Source organism: Pyrus communis, chromosome 15 (assembly GCF_963583255.1).
Source record: "Pyrus communis chromosome 15, drPyrComm1.1, whole genome shotgun sequence".
NCBI lineage: Eukaryota > Viridiplantae > Streptophyta > Magnoliopsida > Rosales > Rosaceae > Pyrus > Pyrus communis.
In genome coordinates this window covers 21295749-21320183 of record NC_084817.1, presented here as the reverse complement: position 1 = coordinate 21320183, position 24435 = coordinate 21295749, and the positions used below count along the sequence as shown (strand labels likewise).

Sequence of the window (24435 nt, the reverse complement as noted above, 5' to 3'; positions counted from 1 at the left end):
TTGGGATTAGGGGTGGGAATTTGGGATGACTTCCCACCCCACATGGATAAGTTTGCAAGTGGGCCAAGGGACCCACGCCATGTGAGACTAGCAGCAGAGCCAGCCCACGTGAATGAGAGATTTTTCAGTGTGACTGATACACGGGCTGGTACACCACGTGTCATTATACAAATGATGAAATATGTGTGATAAAAAGTTAATAACTTAAAAAATAAAATTTCTCACCACTCCTATTAAAACATGTGGTGTACCACTTATGTTCCCGTCACAACTAAAACTTTCTCCATGTGAAGACCATCAATGCGCGAATAAGCAGACAAGGGGATGGATCGATTGCAGGAGAGTGCACCAGCATCACACTTTCTACGACCTAGATTGGCGTGTTGTTACCATCTAATGGTAGTAGTGCCTCCTGGATTTTGATACAGTGTGGCGCGTTCAGCTACATCTCTTTTAAATTCAACAACTCAAATTCAATTTTAACTGTAATAAAAAAGATCTAATGACCCAAATTTAATTCCAACGGTCAAAATGCTATTATTAATTAATCCAAATTAGACCTGACACCAAAACTCCTCCAAAAATCTATAAATACACATACATTTGTTCACTAATCCATAAAAATAAAAAATATCAATTTTCTCAACGGTTTTTTCTTTGAAATTTGAATATTTTACATCAAAATGTTCGGAAAATAAAACAAGTACAAAAATTATTAGCAAAAAAAAAAAAAAAAAAAAAAAAACAAAAGTTTTAACAAAATTATAAAATTAGGGGTAAGAATTATAGGTCCCTTAGTTGAAGAAAAAAAAATACTTGACTTCATATGTATAGATAAATAGTTAAAAATACGTGACTAAATTTTAAAATTTTAACGCCTAATCTAGATTAGGAATAGCTTTACAGTCTGAATTTCCTATCTATCCAACAGAATCCTCTTCGGATCATTTTGGTGAGGATCCTGGGATCCGTAAATCGTATTTGTTCATTGTATATCGTGCAGTTAGTTTTTGTCAAGTATTGTTTGTATTTAATTTTAAATAAAAATATTTAAAATAATTTCTAACCGCACAATATACGATAAACAAATAGGATTGACAAATCTTCAGAATCTGCATAAAAAGAATCCGATGAAGATCCGGATTCCTTACCTATCACCACCTTCCAACATAATGAACAAACTTCCAATGTTGTCAACATGCTGAGAATTGTACTAGATAGTAAATACAAATAAAGCAACCTAGGATTTTTATTGTGCCTGTACCTGTCAACCCCACTCTTTTTAATTCCCTTTTCTCTCTCTAATAATGCTCAACTCCTTGGAGTTTTTATACAGGACAAGGCATCTCATAAAGCATGCTTGTTCAATAAGTACTCATGCACTTTCATTTTTATGACCATTAACAACCCCACCCCGAAACCCCCAAACCTTCCTTGAGGACAGGTATCACATATTTATCAAATTATATGTGGCCCGAGACAATGAATATATGTTGAATTTTTCAAGTCGAGGGGTTGAAGGCCTCGGTGTTAGTTAGATGTGGGACTGCTGACTTCCAACACTCCCTCACACGTAGGATCCCATTTTTATGGGTCACACGTGGAGATCCACACATCAGCAATCATGTGGAGCCATGTCGGGGCTCACCTATCACGCGGGGCCAAACGGGGACCCATCCAATCATGTGGCAGTACGGGCCCGTCCCCTGGCTCTAATACCATGTTGAATTTTTCAAGTCGACGGGCCGAGGGCCCACTCCAACAACACCGATACTGTCCTCATTTTACCACCTGCCCAATCTGTCAGATGTAAGGTTTTATCACAGAAGGCCTCGATGTTAGTTAGAATGTGGTAATCTATTTAAAGTACTCTTCTTTTCTCCCTCTCTCCGATGTGGGACTGCTAATTAATGATATATCAATGTATACAACTAATTAATGATAGAAAACAATCTATGTGGCCCGAGACAATGACATTTCAATATATGTTGAATTTTTTAGGTCGATAGGCCGAAGGCCTCGGTGTTAGTTAGATGTGGGATTGCTGACTTCCAACACTCCCTAACACGTGAGACCTCATTTTTATGGGTCACACGTGGAGATCCACACATCAGCAACCACGTGGAGCCATGTCGGGGCTCACCTATCACGCGGGGCCAAACGGGGACCCACCCAATCATGTGGCAGTACGGGCTCGTCCCCTGGCTCTGATACCATGTTGAATTTTTCATGTCGACGGTCGAGGGCCCACTCCAACAACACCGATACTATCCCCACTTTACCACCTGCCTAATTCGTCAGGTGTGAGGTTTTATCACAAAAAGACCTCGGTGTTAGTTAAAATGGGGTAATCTATTTAAAGTACTCTTCTCTTCTCCCTCTGTCTGATGTGGGATTGCTAACTCCCAACGTCAATATATATGTCTAGTGGGAGCGTTTTAATAATACATCGATGTTTATTATTCTAGTGACAACGAGATAATGATATATCAATGTATACAACTAATTAATGATAGAAAACAATCTTTTTTTTTATTTGAACAAACGATATTATTTACACTAAGGGGGAGAGAGTGGGTTAAGTCTCACAATGAGTTATCAATAATGTGGTTTAAATTCTCTTTTGGTGAGAATCAAATACAAGACCTTTCACTTACAAGTGAAGAACAATACCACTAAATTGTAGTATTAAGTGGCAAAGAGTTCGTTTCCGACTCAATTTTTGATGAGTAGTACTAAATGGATCAAAAAAGTGAAATTCTAAAATTCCATATGTTTAAGGATCAAATGGTTTATTCTTTCTCTTTAGTAGAGAAAATATATGGGTATTCACTAAAACGTAAGAACTACTACAATTTTTAAAATGACACATTTAAATTAGTGTATAGAGATCATTCAAGAGACAATACTTCGTTAACCGATGAGCCACTCATTATGTATTCAATAGATATAGTTAAGGCGAGAATTATGAGTAAATTGAGTGTCACTTTTAAATTAGATTAAAATATTGTAAATAATTACCAATTTTGCTTCAATATGAGTCTGACAATCTAACCCTTAAGATGTAATCTGGCTGGCCTAATCCTCTATGACACAGATCGAGTTTTATTCGTTTCGGTTTTAATCATTTTCATCAAATACAACCCATTTTACCTAGTACATCCAAACACCATCAAACACCCATCAAACCAACAGGCCTGCATTCATCAAAACTAAAAAATGAATACCACCAAATTATATAGATTTTTTTGTGTCGTTTACATAAACAATTTAGCCTTTCGGTGCAACCTTCTGCTTGTCACTTGACAGTTGAGCTCTCGAATGCCAAAATGCCACACCGACCTTGCCCTCACTTCCAATCATAATTTGCCACTCCAAACTCCAATCATGAATGGTTTATAACAAAAATACTACTATTTGCCCAACTCAATAAATACCAAAGTTTTAGCATGTACTAGGCGTTAGTTGGATGACGAGCAGAAGACTAGCCTATAGATGGAGCTCAGGTGGAGGCTTAAGTAAGATGTTTTATGTTCGATTCTCACGAAAAATGAATTTGAAACATATTATTACTAATCCATTATGAGTTTAAAACCATCACCACCCGCTTAATATAATATCATTTGTTCCAAAACAAAAAAAAACCTTTATGTCATATTCAACAAGTGGCAGATAAAACCACATGCCAAAATAAGTACGTTTGGTTCCGATTAAAATTGTGAACATATTTTCCTTGAATTGGACAAATACTCAAATAGTGACAGCTTTTGCCAGGTCGTCTCCGTAAATTTGATCACAATTCAAGGGCATTTCCGTCTTCGCACACCCTTCCAGTTCACTTTCACTGTGACTTCACAGCTGACGTTGCCGCGGCCAAACAAAAAACCGCCACCTTGTCTCTCTCTTTACTCCATCTTCCATTTCTAGAGAGAGAAACTTCGATTACAGTTGTAGGCTGAAAGAGAGAAGGAAGGTATATATTTGAGAGTGCTAGAGAGAGTGAGAGAGAGGGGGGACCGGTCGCCATGCCAGCTCTAGAAGCAGACGGGCACCGGGTCAGGGCTCGACCGGCGGTCAGAACCCGAATCCCACTCCGGCAGCTCCTCCGAGTGGCATCGGTCGCGTGTGGAATCCAATTCGGGTGGGCCCTACAGCTCTCGCTCTTGACTCCGTACGTCCAAGAGCTCGGAATCCCTCACGCTTGGGCCAGCATCATATGGCTCTGTGGACCGTTATCGGGCCTTGTGGTCCAGCCCCTTGTGGGACACATGAGCGACCGCTGCACAAGCCGATACGGTCGCCGGCGCCCCTTCATCGTCGTCGGAGCGGCCTGTATCGCCGTTTCCGTTCTAATAATCGGTTTCTCTGCCGATATCGGGTGGTTGCTCGGTGACAGAGGAGGCGGCATCAGGCCCAGAGCCATCGCCGTATTCGTGTTCGGGTTTTGGATTCTGGACGTGGCCAATAATGTGACTCAGGGTCCTTGTAGAGCTCTCCTCGCTGATCTCACTGGTATGAACCTTCCATTTATTAAATTTGCCAACTTTCCTTTTTTTTGATAAAACAATATATTTACACTGTGTGCGGGAATAAATTGGTATCGAGGTTTAAATTGCTCAGACTCTAGTAAGAGACTATTCAATCCATTGACTTTAGTCAAATTTTAGTCAATTTTGGAATTATTTTTTAAGAATTTTGCGGTTGTTTATAACTTTAACTTCAAATATGTATTTATATTCTGTGAAAAAATGCTGTTGAAAACTCATCATAAATTAGGTCTCTTATGATCTGCTGGAGGCTGAAACTGTAAACATTTTCCTAATTTTGGAACTTTGGTATTGATAATCCACCCATTTTAGCCACTTTATATGCTGTGGTAATAAACGAGAAGCAGTCGTGTGTAATTTTTGATGCACGGCACGGATCATCTTATCCGTTTATGGCTCTACTTATTTGCTAATTATGTGTTTGATTGTTGGATGGCCTAGTTTCAAACCGGTTCCTAAACCTGAGAGTTTAGAACTCGAACTCGAGATCCTTGTTAAGTTTGGGGTCGGTACTTTGTATGCATATTTGAATGCAATACAGAATAATGGCTACTATTGTAGCAAGAAAGCTATTTATATTTTCCTATATGCGAGATGGACGTTGAACAGACCTCCTGCACAAATATCGTGTAGAGACTATGTCTGCAAATGCTAGAATTTTGATTCGTTGCAGTCTTGCAGAGGTCTCTAAGAAAACCTAGAAATTATTGATGCGTGGAGCCTAGAAATTATTGATGCATGGAGTGTGGTTGGTTCTTTTGAGGAACATCACTTAGCTGCCAATCTGCCGGAAAATATCAAATGTGCTTGATGTTCAAAGTTTCAAAATAAAAACCAGTAACACTTTATTTTCCTTCTTAATTTCTCTCTTGTTAGAAAAGGATTATCGAAGAACTCGAGTGGCAAACGCTTATTTCTCTCTGTTTATGGCGGTTGGCAATGTTCTTGGCTATGCAATTGGATCACTCAGTTATTTGTTCAAGGTTTTTCCATTTTCAATTACCCCAGCATGCAATGTTAACTGTGCAAACCTCAAGTCTGCTTTCTTCATCGACACTGCCTTCATTGCAATTACTACGTGTATAAGCATATCAGCAGCTCAGGAAATACCTCTGGGTTCAAGTAACAGAACTACACCCTTTGCTGATGAAGGGCCAGGACAGTCAAGTCATATTGAAGAAGCTTTTCTCTGGGAGCTGTTTGGGGCTTTTAAATATTTCCCCGGGTCTGTATGGTTAATCCTACTTGTTATTGCTCTAAACTGGATTGGGTGGTTTCCATTTCTTCTTTTTGATACTGATTGGATGGGTCGAGAGATTTATGGTGGCAAGCCAAATGAAGGGATAAATTATAGTACGGGTGTTAGAATGGGTGCTCTTGGTCTGATGTTGAATTCGGTTGTTCTTGGTATAACCTCTGTGCTGATGGAGAAGCTTTGCAGGAAATGGGGGGCTGGTTTTGTGTGGGGGATTTCAAGCATTCTCATGACTCTTTGCTTTCTTGCGATGCTTGTTATTACATTTGTGAACAAAAGTATTGGCGTTGTGGGCCATGATTCACCTCCAGATGGCATTGTGATAGCTGCACTGGCTATTTTTGCAATTCTTGGTGTTCCATTGGCGGTAAGCTTATATCCCTGGTTGAGTGCAATGGATGCCTTCTATTTGGCAATGTATGTTTCACTGTTAGAAGGCAAACAGGGCTAAATTTTGTGAGCAGAGTGCTTACGATCAATCTTTTGCTTTTGGTAACCAATGATTGATCAAGCATACTATAATGGCAATTTTACATCAAAAGAATATAAAAATTTGCTTCAGAATAAAATATGCTGCTGTCAGATGGGGGTGTCAAGTTGGGATCTTCTCTGTAAGAATTTGACCTATCTAGTAATAATTTTTCCTTCAAAGAAAAGTCACCTTCACTTTCCTCTTTTGTTTTTGAAACATTTTCGGTGGATTTGAAAGTGTTATTAATCACTCTCTCTTTTGTTTTTTTGAACATTTTGTATGGATTTGAAAGTTATCTATTGTTTTTGGAGGTCTTTCACTGCACAATTATTATGGAATGGCTATGCTTTGTGCGTGAACTTGGTCTATGAATCGAATTTAAATTACCAGAATTTTTGTTGCAGATCACATACAGTGTTCCGTATGCTTTGGTTTCTTCTCGAATTGAGTCTTTGGGACTTGGCCAAGGTGGGAATTTCTTTTACAGAAGGTGGTGTGGGTAAAAAGTTTTCGTTGGAGTTATAGCTGTAGGACTTCTTACATTAATGTTTGGTTCTTGTAGGTTTATCAATGGGTGTACTGAATCTGGCAATAGTAATCCCGCAGGTAAGAACACTCATTTTCCTTTTAGCAATGCATGTGTGCGCTTCTGTGTAGAAACTAAATTAACATGAAATGCGTTACTGGTATAAGGTTATATTTACACTTCTACAATCAGCAACCAAACGCGAAGCGATACATGCACATATGTTACACCTGCACCTTTTCCCAACTTTGGGGTTGTCTATATGCATCCTAATTCTTTGTCATATCCTATCATTGGTTAAATTTTCATTTTAAGTCATATGTTTTGATATATTTCCTAATTACCACTAGCTAAGATGTTTTTTGGTCTTCCTCTTCCCGTAGCACTACCTTCTATGTATTCTATGTATATACACACATATGAGTTTGCTTCTTCAAGCCTAATAGCTCTGAAAATAAGCACCACCTTTTCATGTTGAGCATCTCCTCACCTGGGACTTGCAGTCGCTAACCAATTGGTCGATTACGAAAAATCGATTTTAAGCTCTGTACCTTTCCATTGTTCTATTATGTGAAACATAGTCGAAATTGTTTTCTACTATCACATTTTTGGACGAATTACTGACGCAACCCAAGAAACAATACCCTGTTTCACAAAACCCCTTAAAACTGCTACTAGGATGTGATGGTTCAGCTGTTCAGGTATGGGTTGGTCCCTTATGCAAAGCATCGATGCTTGAGTTGAAGAGTATGCTTTGAAAAAAAATCGTATTTATTTTTTCCCTTATTATAACAATTACTCGATAATTGCAAGTGGTAGATTGCATTGTTGGTTAGGGCCTTCCTCTTCAACCCATTGCGTCTCAGGTTCAAACCCTCCTCCCTCCCCTTAGTATGGTAGATTAGTGTATAATATCACTTGTAATCATCTTTGTTATATTGATTGAGCTCCCATGGACTTCTCTGTGAATGACAGTTATCATCTTTGTTATATTGGTTTTGATCATGAATATTTGTTTTTTTTTGAGAACAGGTGGTCGTATCACTAGGAAGTGGACCATGGGATCAGCTATTTGGTGGTGGAAACGCTCCAGCCTTTGCCGTGGCAGGAGTTGCATCCTTAGCGAGCGGCCTGGTGGCCATCTTGGCTATTCCACGTTCTACTGCTCAGAAGCCCAGAGCTGTCACATGAGGTATTCTGTTGTACCTACTTTTCACTCTACTTTTTTTCGTCACCGAGATGGTAAAATCTCAAATAGTTGGGGAAAATTTGAACATAGCTCAATTAGTTGAAGTTCCTTTTGCTCTGGAAATTTGCTGCTTTCCATTTTTCTCTCATAATTTAAAGGCCCGCCAGCGAATATATGGATATTGAACTCAATTTCCACGTGAAGTGCTTCGGTTCAGCAAAATATACATCTGAGTTTCTACAATTTATTCAATTCCTGTTTAAAATTTATGATCATCTTCTGCTGGGCTCTTGGTGAAATCCCTATGTTAGAATCACACTAGCGATGAAGCCCGCGCAATGCTGCGGGTTTTTAAACCATATAAAACATGTCAAAAGTTCCATGTATATATACGATTTGCAATATTTACATACATGTGATTCATGTCTTCTTAACCATTAACAGAACAAACTGAAAAAATGAAAGGCAAAAGGAATAGGCCTTTACATTCCTTTTCAATTTCTTTACCAAAATAATTGCAAATGCATATTAAATATTCAGCGGTATTTAAATCACAAGTGTATACGTAATTCTAATGATCATAACAATACATCTTTGACCAAAACAATACATCATTTCGTTTCAGAAAAACAATACATTATTGATCATAACAAAGGTTCTAAATTCTAATGAAAACTTATATCAAAATTCGAATTAAACAGTGTATTAAACAATAACGATAGCACAGCAGTACGAAAATGCTCTCATAAATGAATTAAAGAATTATAGATGTTGTGATGCCTAGCTTAGGGTAAGGGATTGGCGTTAAGACTAATCAACAAAACAAATGATCAATGTTCAGAGGCGCTTACAGGGATCTCACATCACAAAAGTTAGAGCATGCACCAAAATACAGTCACAAAAATTAGAGAATGCCCCAAAATTTGAGGCCCAATTCTCTATTTCACAGAGGAGAAAAACCAAAAATAAGGGTAACAAAATCACAATTCTTTGATAATAAAAATTCAACAATACAGTAACAAAATTACTGTAACTAAATATACCTCAAAAAGCCAACGGCCCAATTGCTCCCTCCAACGATCCAAATTTCTGAAATTCACAAACAAAGCAAATCCATAGCAATTTGACATGCTTAGTACAATCAAAATTCACAGGAACAAACAAAGGATTGAACAAACAAACTTTGCGAGCTAATTAAATATCCACACACACTGATTAGACACACTGCACAACATTCACACACACACAGTCACACGCACGCCCGCACATACTGTGTCATACGTACACTGATTAGGCACACTGCATAACGTGGTTCTCTCTTTTTAAAGTACTTTGTATTAGTTCTTTTGTGGACAGTTCCTCAATAGCATCTGTGAATACTTAAAACAAAGAAAAAGTCACTCCATTTACCCTTCTAGATTGCATTTCAAGTTATAGACTATACCTGAATGAATTTTCTATATGAATTCTCTGTTGGATGTAATCAATTGATCAAAGTGGCCAAGCAAATCTTCATGTTCACTCCCTAAGGGTTGGGCTTATATCAAGAAATGAACTAAGCCCACCGCACAAAATGTGACCGGCCCAAACCCCAACCCAGCCTTAATGTGATGGTAGTGCTGTAAATAAAGCAAAATCAAGGGTCAAACCTGTGACTGTAGCAGTTCAGTCCTCAACTTTAGAATAGATCATGGGAAATCCATATAGAATGGGTGATGTTAATTAAAAAATTTTAAAAGATTTTAAAATCCATTCAAATTTAAATGTATTAAAAAAATTAAGATTTTGGAGGATTTCAATAAGTTGTGGATTTTGTGGGATTTGAGAGCTATAACCAAGACTAAAAAGAATCTAACCTCACCCTTTTAGGATTTCAAATTCTTCCACCACAATCCATTCAAATTCTTTAAAATCCATATGAATTTTGTAGGAGTCTTTAATCCTCTTTAATCTTATAGAATCTATCATTTTTAAAATCCTTTAAAATCTTAGTTTGACTACACCCCCCCTTAGAACAGGTGAAGTTAGACATTGCTGTTTTTAGAAGTGTCGTGGGAAACAAGTTTGTCACAAAGCGATAGTTGTTCGGAGGTGGATTGTCTGCCCTTCCATTTCCATACTCTCCCCATGCCCTTCTGTTTGTGTGGTCACGGTTAAGACACGTCAACATTTTATATTCGTATTACCTTTTGTCTTATTATTTCTATAAAAAATTAATATAAAATGTTGATATGGCTTAACTGCGACCACACAAGCATAAGGAAAGTATGGTGATGGGAGGGCAAACAATCCACCTCCTAGTTGTTCTAGTTGTTCGCGGACGCTGGCTGCGAAAATATGTTGATGTAATAGCTGATGTAATAGATGTCGATTCGTGCCCGGCGAGATAAGTTGTCTACAATTAGTGGAGAATTTCTTGAATGAAAATCAGTCCCATCTGCGGGATTGTGGCAAATTGCCATGGAAAAGTAGGTACAGCCTCTCTCAGCCGTAGATTCCGAAATTAATCCAACGCTAATTTGCTGCCAACCAAAGAAACATGTTTCGGCTGTTTGAGAATTATTCGTCACGAAAATATCATATTTTACTTTCGGTCGAAGCTTCGATTGGGCGACGGTGGTCCGATTACAAGGTATTGGAATCTCATGCGTTTTGTGCATGGACTTTGTTGTATGAATATGGGTAAAATGAAATGTACTGATTCAAACGTTGATGGAGACAATGCCTTTTTATTCTCTCTGATTTTATTTTATTTTATTTTTGTTGGAAGTTTTCTTTCTTGTGATGGGTTTGCTGTTTATTCTCTTTTTTCCTGTTCTTTTTGTTTAAATTCATTAATATTATTAGTTAAATTAAAACTTATTTTCTTCTTTGTATCTGGACCTTGGAATAAATTCTTGCCTTCATTGCTTTTATCAATCTGTCTGCTTTTAATCATCCGGTGCATTGTTTGCTAGACAGGACAGGCTTTTACAAGTATTAGAAAGAAAAGAAAGAGGGAAAAAGTAAAGTAAATCTCTCGGGTGCCATCCGTTTCACTATTGAAGAATATTTGGATTAGTTGCTCGCGCGTGAGTGTGTCAAACAGCCGGAAATCGCCCACTCGTGCGCTGACGACAAAATCCGTTCAGTTTTAGATGTAAGTGTTGTTATGGTCCAAAATGAAGGTAGATTAATGAGTGCAGAGTGGTATGGGGAACACAGTGGCTTCTGGAAATAAAAGATTTAAGCATGCAGAACACAAGGCCTTTACAGTATAGTGGTACATTGTTTTTGAGAGAGATTTAAGCGTGTCAGATTTTCCGGGAAAGGCAAGGGAAAAGCTCTCTTGAGAGGAGAATCTGTGAATTTGTTGGTGGTTTTTTTTAAGAGGAATATAATCTTTTTATTTCTAGTGTCAAATCCCAAGAAGTCCTATCATTGCATAAATCCTCTCCCCAAAAACTTGCATTGGAATTTGTATATTTATTTTGTTATGATATGGGTGAAGCAGAGTTCTTTTTTTTTTTTTTTTTTTTTTTTTTTTTTTGTGATCACTAATCTTTTTATTTAATATTATAATGATGCGTTTGACACTTAGTATTACGTTCTAGTAGTATTCTTCTTCATATTTAACGTCAAATCTATAACTACGAGTGAGTGACCATACATTTCTAGTCACTAAGTAACCAAAAGCGCACTTATGTGGTTGATGCCCCACCAAAATTTTGAATTTTTTTTTTTTTTTTTTTTTTTTTTTTTGTTGGTAACAAAAATTCTGAAATTCTTGATTGAGTGTAAGTATACAAGTATAAAACCCCACTATAACAACAACTTGGGTTGATACAAACTGGTGGAATTTGTATTTTGGGTGAGAGTGAATGAGACCACACTTCCCAATTAAGATGCCAAATTCGAAATGGGTTTGTTTTTTGCCAATTGGAAGGAAAACCATTTTTGTGTTTAAATTACCGTTCGTACATGAATAATACACCTAAAAAATGACCCGTGAATCCTTTACATTTTTCATATCAAAGATTACAAAATGTGTGACAGAAGAATGTGACAAAAATCTATATTTTGTAAGAAAAAAAAATACACACACACAGATATATATATATATATATATATATATAATATTTGTATGCATGATTGATCGGTAAAGTTGCAGTTGAGCAACTCTATGCATACCTTTTGGATTTTAATTTGCAGTTTTTACTCATTTTGGTCCATTGGATTTGTTGCTTTTGACACGCACCTCTCAAGTCTCATCTTTCTCTACAGGAAAAAAAAAAAAAACTCATTGAGCTCGATACACATGGAGAATCTGACATGGGCGGGGGTTATGGGTTTCTGGGATGCAATAAAATCTCTACAATGCAAGCCAACAAATGAAATCTGATTCTTTCTTTCTTCAAGTTTCTCCGTCTCTTGGAGTCACTCAAAGAGGAGAGATGGACTTCCATGCGACGGAGTTGTCACTCTGTCATTGTATACACCAACACAATCATGCAATGTTATATTAGAAAGTTAAATCGTGTGACAGTGTATAATTGATTTGAGATACCAAAACAGTTACATTTATGTCAGTGCATGATTCCAACAAAATCATGTAATGTTATATTAGAAAGTTAAATCGTGTGACAGTGCATAGTTGATTTGAGATACCAAAATAGTTACATTTATGTCGGTGTATGATTGACTGGAGATACTGTTACGTGGCTTCTTGTTGTAAAGTAACTGTGTCTCAAAATGGGAGGTGGGAAAAAGTTTTACTTGCTCAGTATCGATCACTGCTTGTTTGGGCTGGTGGTAGCAGGCAGAGAGGCAGAGCAGGAAACAGACGCAGAGAGAGAGAGAGAACCAAGGCTCTCTCCCACAGAGAGACAGACTCATCTCTGTTGTGAGAAGAGGATACAAATTAAACGGTCGTAAGTTGAGCACGTAATTGTCTCTCAGTGTTCCCTTTCTCCCATCTGCCTGCCTCTTCTCCAAACCCACACACAGAGCGATCTCTCTCTCTCTCTCTCTCTCTCTCTCTCTCTCTCTCTCTCTCTCTCTCTCTCTCTCTCATCCATTACAATCCATTTCAGTGGTCCCATTCCATTCCATCACACAACACCAACCTCCAACATACCCATCAACATATATGATATATCCGCCTACATAATTATCCATCTATTTATTTGTTACATATAAAAATGTAATGAAAAAGGTGCAACAGAAGATGAGTTTAGATTTGCCACACATTCTCCTCACTTGGACAAAACCCTTCCCCAAAACAAAAACCAAAATCCCGCTTGTTTAGTTAAATTAGGTTATGCCCCAATTTACCGGCAAACTAAGCAAATCTTGATGCTCAGTCTTTCTGGTGGTTGATACCTTTTATCCCGTCTCAAGTCTCTATTTCTTGTTTTCGTCCTAAACCAGCAACCTCATCTATGTGGCTTGAGTTTGAGTGCATGAAAAAAGTTCGAGCAACATCTCTCAATAGAGTGATAGCAAGGGCCCGTAAAGGCCCTACTCATCCAGGTCTTGTCTGGGAAGTGAAACTTAACCGCACATGATCAACTGAATAGTTGTGTTGTCTCATGCTTGATGAACTTAACAATGATGAGACTAAGCTCCTTAAACGACATAATAGAGAAAACAAGTACACTTTATAAATGTGAGAATTTAAGGGACATAACTGTACTAGATACCAATCCTCGCACCAAACGAAGCCCTAATTAGCGTTGCACCAGAGAAGGACGACGATTTATCTTTTTTACCAAAGTGATTACTACTTTTCGTATGCGATTGGGATCTTAAAAAATGGATCATGAAATCAAAGCCCCTTTGAAGGGAAACAAACTCTACCACAAGTTATAATATTTGATTGACTTCAAAACCCATGTCTTTAAATCCTCCTGAGTGGGGTGGGAGGGCCTAGAACAGGTTTTGCATACAAGCTTTGGCACCTCTCAAATTGAGCTAACTAGTCAGAAGCTAGTTAGTCATGTGTCGATGTGTTCTAATCAAATAGTTGAAGACAGCAAAGAGTTTTGCTGATAATGGGTGTTGCTACATGTGTTTTGTTCCAAGATGCAAAACATGCATGGCTAAAAGTTCAAACATGCAAACATGTTTGCTGCCCACAAGTTAGCTAGCAGTTGCAGTTGTTGCCCATATTCTCAAAGACAACAATACACAACCAACTTATAGGCTCTTGTCATTTCTCAAGCAAGCAACCAACAAATTAAAGGGATTTTTTTGCTACCAATCCCACTTGGCAATGGCATCCTAATTAAAGATAAATTTGTTTACTTTATTGGTAGAGAAAACCAGATCCCAATTCAGGTTAAAGATTGGGGGGAGGGGTTTAAAAAAGATTATCCACTTAAGCAAAAAGTTTAACCGTGTATGCATCAACACCAAGTTAATCCCACTATTGACAAAGTGCCAAAATGGGGGTACAATTATCATCAAAACTAAACAGAATATGTGTATGCATGGCGGTCAAAAGCAACCAATTACCTTTTCTGGGTTTTCACTTGCCTTATTTCTTTAAGTTTCTCCACCCAAACTTTTTCAAACTTCCATACAATAGCAAAACAAAATGAAGTGACTAACCTAATATTTTTAGAGAGAGAGAGAGAGAGAGGGAGGAGGGCTAAAAATTAGGGAAGAATGGAAATTCGGCCCCCACACAACCTCCCCATGAGCAATTTTCTTTCGATTTTTATCTTTTTTCCATTTTATCTTTTTGGCTGAATGAATCCTTTCAAAGCATTTTTGGGAGGACACTTTTTCCCTCTGCGTGTTCTCCTTGGATATATTGACACGTTCATGAAAGAAAAAATTGAGGCCAACTCCTTCCATGTGTATATAAAACCTCCTCCCCTACTTCCCCTTCTCACATTCAAATCCCTCCAACCAAAAACAAAATACAGGGTCCTTAATTCTATTTCTTCCCACACTTGCTCATTAAAATATTATCCAAAACATCATTAGCTTTATCTTAGCAAATTAAGGTAATCAATCATGTGCAACCCAAAGCCTTCTTCTTCCTCCCCACTTCTTTCTCCCAACAGAACCAATTTCATCGAAACCTCCAACAAAACCATCGACGACCTTCACTGTTCTGATGTTTTTGTTGAAGACGACGATAAAGCGCTCCGCAGATGGCCTACTCTCTCAGAGGTACATACAAACAAAAACCCTACAATCATTTTCATCGTACAACAAAACCAAAAACATTTAAAAGCAGTAACAATCATACAAAAAAAACGTTTATCTATACAGCTCTTGTTTTAAATTAATTAATAATGTTTGGACCTGCGCCAGCCTGACGGCGATTAGAGATAAAACAATTAATTAACATGTGTTAGTTCTTGCTTTCTTTCTTTTTGTTCATTTTTTCAGGCTGTACAAGAAATCAAGGCAATAGGGAAGATCTCAGGTCCATCAACCATGACAGGCCTACTTCTCTACTCAAGAGCCCTGATCTCCATGCTTTTTCTAGGATATCTCGGTGAGCTTGAGCTCGCCGGCGGCTCTCTCTCAATTGGGTTTGCCAACATCACCGGCTACTCTGTCATCTCCGGCCTCGCCATGGGAATGGAACCCATCTGCGGGCAAGCTTACGGGGCCAAACAGATGAAGCTCCTTGGCCTAACCCTTCAGAGAACCGTCCTCCTTCTTCTCTCTACCTCCCTCCCCATCTCCTTGATGTGGTTCAACATGAAAAGAGTTCTCCTCTGGTTTGGCCAGGACGAAGAGATTTCCTCCGTCGCCCACACTTTCATCCTCTTTTCCACTCCTGACCTCTTCTTTCTCTCTCTTCTCCACCCCCTCAGAATTTATCTCCGCACCCAAAACATCACATTGCCAGTGACCTACTGCTCCGCCATCTCTGTCCTACTCCACATCCCTCTAAACTTCCTCCTAGTCGTTAAATTCCAAATGGGGATTTCCGGAGTGGCCATAGCCATGGTTTGGACTAATCTCAACCTCTTCATCCTGCTCTTCTCCTTCACGTACTTCTCCAATGTTTATAAGGACTCGTGGGTTTGTCCCAGCGCTGATTGCCTCCGCGGCTGGTCATATTTGCTTGCGCTCGCTATTCCGACCTGCATCTCCGTTTGCCTCGAATGGTGGTGGTATGAGTTCATGATAATGCTGTGCGGACTGATAGCCAACCCGAAAGCCACCATTTCTTCAATGGGAATACTTATCCAGACCACCTCTCTTGTCTACGTGTTCCCTTCGTCGCTTAGCCTCGGCGTCTCCACGAGAGTTGGGAATGAGTTGGGCGCTAATCGACCCTCACGAGCGCGCATTTCCATGATCGTCTCGCTCGGTTGTTCAGTGGCTTTAGGCCTTTTAGCCATGCTGTTCACAACATTGATGAGGCACCAATGGGGAAGATTCTTCACTAATGACGCCGAGATACTCAAGCTCACGGCGACTGCATTGCCGATAGCAGGGCTGTGCGAGCTCGGAAACTGCCCGCAAACCACCGGCTGCGGTGTTCTGAGGGGAAGTGCGAGACCTACGATTGGAGCCAACATAAACTTGGGGTCATTTTACTTGGTGGGAATGCCGGTGGCGATGCTGATGGGGTTCGTGATGAAAATGGGGTTTGCAGGGCTGTGGCTTGGATTGCTTGCAGCTCAAGGCTCTTGTGCTTTGCTCATGTTTTATGTCCTTTGCACAACAGATTGGAATCTTCAGGTCAAAAGAGCAAATGATCTCACCCAAGCTTCTTCTGCTTCTACAACTTCTTCAATATTACCAATATCATCACCACGGCCATCACCAAGTTCAGATCACCAGGATCCCAACTTGGAAGATGATGAGGTTGTCAAGTCATCAGAAGCGCTTGAAACAGACCCTCTTATTGTATGATCATCATATCATATCACCAGCTACTACAAAATTAACACTAGTAATGTGAGTTAGTAATATATAATTAATCATCAAAGTTAATTTAGTTTCACCCTAGCTAGTTAGCTTCCCATTTTTTATTTCCCTTCTTGAGCAACTTTATGTGAAAACTTATGTATCAGAGTTCCCCTCAACATGAGCTACTGTATAAGAATCTTCTTTTATATTTTCTCTCTTGAATATAATGTCCATTTTTTTTTTTTGTATTTTACTTCTCCGAGTTGTATTAATCAAACATTGTATGATAGACTGAAACTACTTTAAATTATTAATCAGTTTTCCATGTGTTGATCTTGTGGATGCGTGTGTTGAGAGAGAGAGAGAGAGAGAGAGAGAGTAGTCCGGTTGTCGGTTGATTTTGAGCCGTGGTAAAGAGGATATGTGCCTACCTTTCTTCTTGGTCTATTCCAAATTAGGCGACAACCTTGCTGTCTAAAAAGGAAAATTAGACATTATTATTTATAATTTTATGCAAGATGCCATACCTTTTACAAAGATATATTCAGAAAGATGTAATTAAATAGGTAGATGACGCTGCATAAAGTAATAATGTATATACATTGTGGTGTGGATTTGATCCTTACTAATCTTTATTTATTTATTTTTTTTAACATTTAACAATTTAACCTACTTTGTTAAAAAAAAAAACAATTCAACCTACTAACGCTATTGTTTGTAAGGAAAAAAAAAAAATAGAATAGACAGATTGTTTGGTTCATAAATATAAGGGACACTTTGAATGCGGTCCCTAACTACTAATGTTCTTTGACTAAAATCTTAGTGGTTTTTAGTTTTTTATCGAAGTCTCTGACATTAATGTAATAATGTCTTTCTATATAGGGATTAAATTAAAGATGAAATTTGTAGTTATTTATATAATGAGATTTTAAATAAAACCCATAATTTATGGGATTAAAATTTAAAGATGAAATACTCTCTAATATATTGTGTGTGTGTGTGTGTGTGTAATACACACACACACGGGTACATTCATCTAACCTAACCAAAAAATTATTGTACCAAAACATGGGTATATTCTTCAAAAACAATAATAAAAAAAAGAAGATATTAGGCTTAATAACATTATTAAATTTCTTCTGTTAAACTTGACATGGATACATTCTGAAATAAACGAAATAGAATGTACCCATATAAGTTTAAAAATAGATAAGAGAAAAGATTGAATGAATTTTATATAAAAAAAAATGGGTACATTTTATATTAAAAAAGGGGTACATTTTTCATATAACAAATTGGTATATTTAAGAATGGATACATATAAGATTGAAAATTTGAAAATTTGAAAATTTAATTTAGTGGGTTCAAAACTTATTATAATTTATTTTTTATATTTTGAAAAATGTTTGAATTGAAAATTAATTAGGAGTTTAATAAGGGTGTGAGTATTAAAACTCTAAATCAATTACTAATTTTTATTATAAAAATTATGTAACTTACATGTAATTTATTAATGTGACATCCCACATCGCCCAGGGGAGTGATCCTTAAATGTATATTTCCATCCCTACCTAGCACGAGGCCTTTTGGGAGCTCACTGGCTTCGGGTTCCGTAGGAACTCCGAAGTTAAGCGAGAAGGGGGCTAGAGCACTCCCAGGATGGGTGACCCACTGGGAAGTTGCTCGTGAGTTCCCAAAAACAAAACCGTGAGGGAATGGTAAGCCCAAAGCGGACAATATCGTGCTACGATGGTGGAGCGGGCCCGGGAAGTGATCCGCCCCGGGCCGGGATGTGACAATTTGGTATCAGAGCCTAACCCTGGTCGCGTGTGTGCCGACGAGGACGTCGGGCCCCTAAGGGGGGTGGATTGTGACATCCCACATCGCCCAGGGGAGTGATCCTTAAATGTATATTCCCATCCCTACCTAGCACGAGGCCTTTTGGGAGCTCACTGGCTTCGGGTTCCGTAGGAACTCCGAAGTTAAGCGAGAAGGGGGCTAGAGCACTCCCAGGATGGGTGACCCACTGGGAAGTTGCTCGTGAGTTCCCAAAAACAAAACCGTGAGGGAATGGTAAGCCCAAAGCGGACAATATCGTGCTACGATGGTGGAGCGGGCCCGGGAAGTGATCCGCCCCGGGCCGGGATGTGACAATTAATATATTAATGCTAGGGACTTTGATCAAAATCTAAAAACTGATAAGATCTTAGTCAATAAATATTAGAACCTAGTGACCAGATACTAATTTTTCCTAAATATAATTATCTGCTCCTTCTTCTATACCTAATTTCAAATTCACCTTCTTGCATATAAAAAAAGAATACACATACATTCGTAATGTGAGTTAAACTAGTTGTCCATAATAATATACTCGTTCATTTGCAGCCTAGTTCGAATTCTCGTCTTGGGATACAAAATTCCTCTTGTTATAGTGCTTGGAGTTTCAAGCATGCAAAAATCTTTCTCACATGCATGCATCTGGTTTGTTTGATATTATTTTATGTGCTTATGACAAGCTTCTTTTGTTGATTTTTTTAAAGGGTTTCAATTTGAAATTCTCCATATATAATAAGTGATTGTCCTTCTAGGATTCAACTCAGCACACTTTGCTAGCATCGTGAAGCAATTATACCAAGTTGAAAAGTAAACAAAAGCCAAACCTAAAAACACAGAAGTTAACACCATGAGGGAGGGGGAGAGAGAGAGAGAGAGAGAGAGAGAGAGAGAGAGAGAGAGAGAGAGTAAAATGATGACAGTAACTGGCGGTAGAGAAGTATCCATAGAAGGAGAGACTTTCAATGTGCCCAAACCCGAAACAATGAGCGGTATGACATATGTTTATTATATAAGTGGAAATAAATTTTTTGACAAGTGTTTCTCTCTCTTTGTATGATAATATATAACATACGTATCTGTGTTCTAAATACACTAAAAAAATCTCTTCCTAATACATTGGATGGGGTGTGAGTGGCCCCAGATTCTAATTGAAGAAAAAGAATACATCTATTATTGCTTCTGTACTTCTTAGATGGAGTAATGCTAGGGAAACTAAATTTGTAAATTAAATTTTGTAAACTAAATGAAATGGAAGTTGGTGATTGGATTATTACTTAATCGTTGATAAACGTGCTCATTTTCTATTGGTGACACCTTATTTGATTTGCTAATTTAATCTACAAATGACAAAAATTGCAGCAGTGGCTCTGCGACGAGAGATTTTTCAATGTGACCGGTACACGGGATGATACATCACGTGTCACTAAACAAATAGTAGGATATGTGTGCAAAAAGGTTAATAACTTAAAAAATAAAATTTCCCACAATTTCTATTAAAACACGTAGTGTACCACTTATATTCCCGTCACAACTAAAAATTTCTCCTCTACGGCAGTTTCCACTCCCCACAAGATGCCAGGCAAAGGGAGCTAATATAATTAGCAACAAAATTAGTTTCACAGCAAGCACCACGAGCATATGTAACATATCCAGTAGTGATCTCTTTGAGCAACTCTCTTCATTGCCACCATTTGATGCTTATTTTAAGTAGTGATATACTGTAGGAAATTTTACAGTACCCTTTAAAAAAGAGTATCGTTACCTTTTAATTAAATGTTGTCAACATATGCAATCACGTCCAAATATAATATTTTACATTTACAATGTAATGTGACTATAGTATGGTTATAATTTAAAATACAAATGATGTTGTTATTACTATAACATGTCGGTATTTGCGATTACAAGTTATCACTTAGTATTAAAGCCTAATGATATTTCTCTTCACTTATAAGGAAGAGTGTCTCAGATTCGATTTCCGCCAACGGAAAATTCGAACCAAATTATTATGGCTAGTCCATTGTAAGGTTTAACCCACTCTCCTATCTCTTAATGTACATAATACCGAATATATTAAAAAAAAAAAAAAAAAAAGTTAGCAGATACGTTGTAGACGTCCTATTACATTGTCAAGGTAAATTATTATACTTAGACATGATTACTTACATTATGAACATTAATGATTACATCATAGACGTATTAATATTACAACATACTCTAAAACATGAATTATATTATGTGTTACTTTTTTTATATTTTTTTTAACAAACGATATTTCTACACTAAAGGGGTGAGGATGAGCTTAGCCTCAAAATGGGCTAGCAATAACATGGTTCAAATTTTTCTGGACAAGAATCGAACCTAAAACCTCTCACTTACAAGTGAAGAGTAATATCACTAGACATTAGTAAGTGACATATTATGTGTTACTTAAGTGTTAAATAAATGATGTCCCATATTTCCTTTTTATATTTACTCTTTTAACTTTTGCATATTCAAATTTCCAGCACGTAGCGCTTGAAACCCACTTCTCCTCTCATCAGCTTTCCTTATCTTCTTTGTGATCGGATTGATATAATAATATAGCCATCCTAGTATTACTCCATGAACACCATGCATTTGTGGCAAAGAATTACAGGTTGTATTGTGTTGCAAGCTCAAAATTATTTAATTCTGTCTTTTTCTTTATTTTAAACGCAATACGAATTTAGAAAAAGTTAAGTACATATAAATACTTTTTTTTTTTTTTTTTTTTTTTTTTGTGATTTCAAATTAGTCTCAGTTTTTTAAAACATTCCAAATAACTACCTAACGTTTTAAAAATTAGACATTGAGTCAGGTCACATACGTTAAATAAGGACTTTACCAACATTAAATGATGATGTTTCTAATATTAAATGATAAGGTGGACTAAAGTTGCTCTCTATAATTCCTCAAATAGACTCCTTTTAGCCAAGTTAAGTCACAAATTTGCTTAACTAAACTGCGTTAATATGAAGATTGAAAGCACCAAAAATGACTTGAGGATAAAAAACTACTTTAATAATTGTCCCCAACATCACTTAACGCAAGTGAGCCTAACAAATGTATATTTTTGAAAATGTTATATAAATATTTGGAATATTTTAAAAGGTTATAACCAATCTAAAATCACTCCCAAAGATTGGATAGTTCTCTGGATTTTAAAAAAATATGCCAATTAAACTTTAATTTTTGAGTTTTTGGTGGAAGACACCTACGTAAACTTGGTAAAGTTTTTAAAAGTGTTCTATCTATATTTGGTAGCCAACAACCATGATTTTATTAAAACATTATTTTTGTAAGTATTTAAATAAAAGAGAGTAGCAACAGGTTTCGAACTCAAGTGATTAATGAAGAAACATTCACCCGATTTGCATCATCTTACTACGACTTTGTTTTCAAATAAGACAATACTTGAATATTGAAATCAATCTCAATGAATATTTCGAGCCTTTGATCTTTAATTTGGTGGGACTTGATCGTCATACGATAATTAATCTCAATAAAATATGGGGGTGTTTCGTTTTTCTTGTGCTAAGTCGAACTACGAGTACTTGAAAGTATACAAACCGAAAGTCGAATTCACGTTCATCCTTCTAATGTTAATGTTAATATATGGGATAAGATAAAATAAACAAAGCATGGTCAGGATGGCCGAGTGGTCTAAGGCGCCAGACTCAAGTTCTGGTCCTCTAACGAGGGCGTGGGTTCAAATCCCACTTCTGACATTTGCTGTTTTAATCTTTTTAATTTCCTTTCTTTATACCCAGATCCCAAAGACATAAATGACTAATTTGTTGATTGTGAGTTGAGGTTGTGATTTTTTTATTTTTTTTTAAACAAACGATATTATCTACTTTAAGGAGAGGTGATGAGCTAAACCTTATAATGGACTAGCATAATGAGATTCAAATTCATCCTTGGCAAGAGGTGAACTTAAGACCTCTCACTTAGAAGTGAAGTGAAATACCACTAGACCATAATACTAAGTGGCAGCTGAGGTTATGATTAGTAAAACCTACACAGTACAAACCCTACTCGCTTTCCTTTTTCTTTCTCACATAGAAACTAAACCAAAATTCCTGCTCTTTGCGGCCAACTCCTCATTTTAGTTGGCTTAATGACAACTCATTTTTTCATTACTCTTCCTCCTTTGGAGAGAATGGAGAGCTATTTATAGGGATATGGCCGACCCTATTAGGAGAATAGGGACCAGCCATTTGTGGTATTTTGGGGGTGTAATTTGTAGTTAATTAGCCAATAATAGATTAATTAGGTAATAAATCCATTAATTGACTAATTAACATAATTGAAAAGAAATGTTTTGGGGGTTATGAAATAATTACCTTGTGGAGAATATAGGATGAGGGTGGATGAAATAGTTTTGCATTCGTTGCTTATTTTGGGCACTTTTGACTTGGTTGAGGGATGATTGCTAGCTGCTCGCGTGTAGGAATCCCGGTATGCCTCAAGGGTATTTTTGTCCTCTTCTATCCAAAAATCCACGTGTCGCCTTGTGATTATTTTTGGCTCCACAAATGCCCTCACACCTGTTGGGTTGCTCATAGAAAAGGACAACATGTGTAGAGATTTTCTTTCTTCAGGAAACTTTGGATTGCTTCCTATTTTGATGTAGATTCCCTCTTTAATAGGAAATTAGATCCTTCTAGGAAAGGGAAATAAATTTATCTCAAAGCCTATTTATGTCCACCTTAAGTGGGTTATTAAATCAACTTTGAATAATGATTTATTCTACCCTACAAGAGAGAAAGAGCTTAGAGGATATTCGTTCCATCTCCTCTAGCAATCTTCTACATCTTGCCCGTGCAAAGGATCATCTTTTGTTGCTTTCTTCGTTTTCTCCATGCCGCTTTGATGTAAGAAAAAATTCATTTTTCTCGTCTTCTTCTTGGATAGTGCTGTAGCGGGGCAGCGGTTAAGGTGGTGCGACACGTCGGTTGGTGGGGGCTATGAGTCGGCTTGGCATGGGCCAATGAGGTGGTTTGGCAAGGGCCATTGCTTGTGCTGCTCAGCTTGATTGAAGCCAAGGATTGGCTCGGCATGGGCCGAGGAAGTGGCGTGGCATGGGCAACGGTTTAGGCTGCCATGTTTGGGTTACTTGCAAAAAATGAGGAAACTGCTTGAGTTTGATTTCTCAGTTGATGTAGATGGAACAATCAAGGATGGAGTTGATGAAGATGAAGTGTTGGATGAGCGAACTGTTAAGTGTAAAAGTGGTTGCTGCCCCCTAACCATTTGTTGCCTAGTTGATATTCAAGCATTCGATCTTTTAAGCTATGTGGCATTCTCGCATTAGAGAGCTTACCCAGATGGGTGTCGTGGATTTAGTTTACCCTATCGCATTGGAGAGCAATTAGTTTAACCTCTCGCACTGGAGAGCAATTAGTTTATCCTCTCGCACTGGAGAGCAAACCCATATGGGTGTCGGGGAATTGATTTACCATCTCGCATTGGAGAGCAATTAGTTTATCCTCTCACGTTGGAGAGCAGAACCATATGGGTGTTGGAGAATTGGTTTACCCTCTCGCACTGGAGAGCAATTAGTTTATCCTCTCACACTGGAGAGCATACCCTTTTGGGTGTCGGAGAATTGGTTTATCATCTTGCATTGGAGAGCAATTAGTTTATCCTCTTGCACTGGAGAGCAGACCCTTTTGGGTGTCGGGGAATTGGTTTACCCTCTTGCATTGGAGAGCAATTAGT

The 24435-nt window shown here is 37.7% G+C and overlaps 2 protein-coding genes and 1 non-coding gene across 7 annotated transcripts; all 3 read left to right on the top strand.

The window, feature by feature from the left end:
* The first annotated feature begins 3811 nt into the window (after window positions 1-3811).
* On the top strand, window positions 3812-11501 carry LOC137718304 (sucrose transport protein SUC4-like). Of its 5 annotated transcripts, XM_068457827.1 has the most exons (7): window positions 3812-4512; window positions 5424-5772; window positions 5989-6169; window positions 6679-6742; window positions 6837-6880; window positions 7833-7992; window positions 10947-11501. In XM_068457827.1, the coding sequence occupies exons 1-6, from the start codon at window positions 4026-4028 to the stop codon at window positions 7989-7991; spliced, it is 1284 nt and encodes a 427-aa protein (XP_068313928.1). In that variant the 5' UTR covers window positions 3812-4025; the 3' UTR covers window position 7992; window positions 10947-11501. The 5 variants fall into 5 exon arrangements, with proteins under 5 accessions (XP_068313928.1, XP_068313926.1, XP_068313927.1 ...); XM_068457825.1 differs by having other exon boundaries at window positions 3814-4512; window positions 5424-6169; window positions 10956-11500; XM_068457826.1 differs by having other exon boundaries at window positions 3814-4512; window positions 5424-6169; window positions 10951-11500.
* A 3382-nt stretch (window positions 11502-14883) lies between these two features.
* On the top strand, window positions 14884-17169 carry LOC137718548 (protein DETOXIFICATION 48-like). Its single transcript, XM_068458100.1, has 2 exons — window positions 14884-15150; window positions 15373-17169. Exons 1-2 carry the CDS (start codon window positions 14992-14994, stop codon window positions 16855-16857), a joined length of 1644 nt encoding a protein of 547 aa, XP_068314201.1. The 5' UTR covers window positions 14884-14991; the 3' UTR covers window positions 16858-17169.
* A 5186-nt stretch (window positions 17170-22355) lies between these two features.
* TRNAL-CAA (transfer RNA leucine (anticodon CAA)) lies at window positions 22356-22439 on the top strand. The gene has a single exon. It is a non-coding gene; the product is annotated as a tRNA-Leu (tRNA).
* The last annotated feature ends 1996 nt before the right edge of the window (window positions 22440-24435 follow it).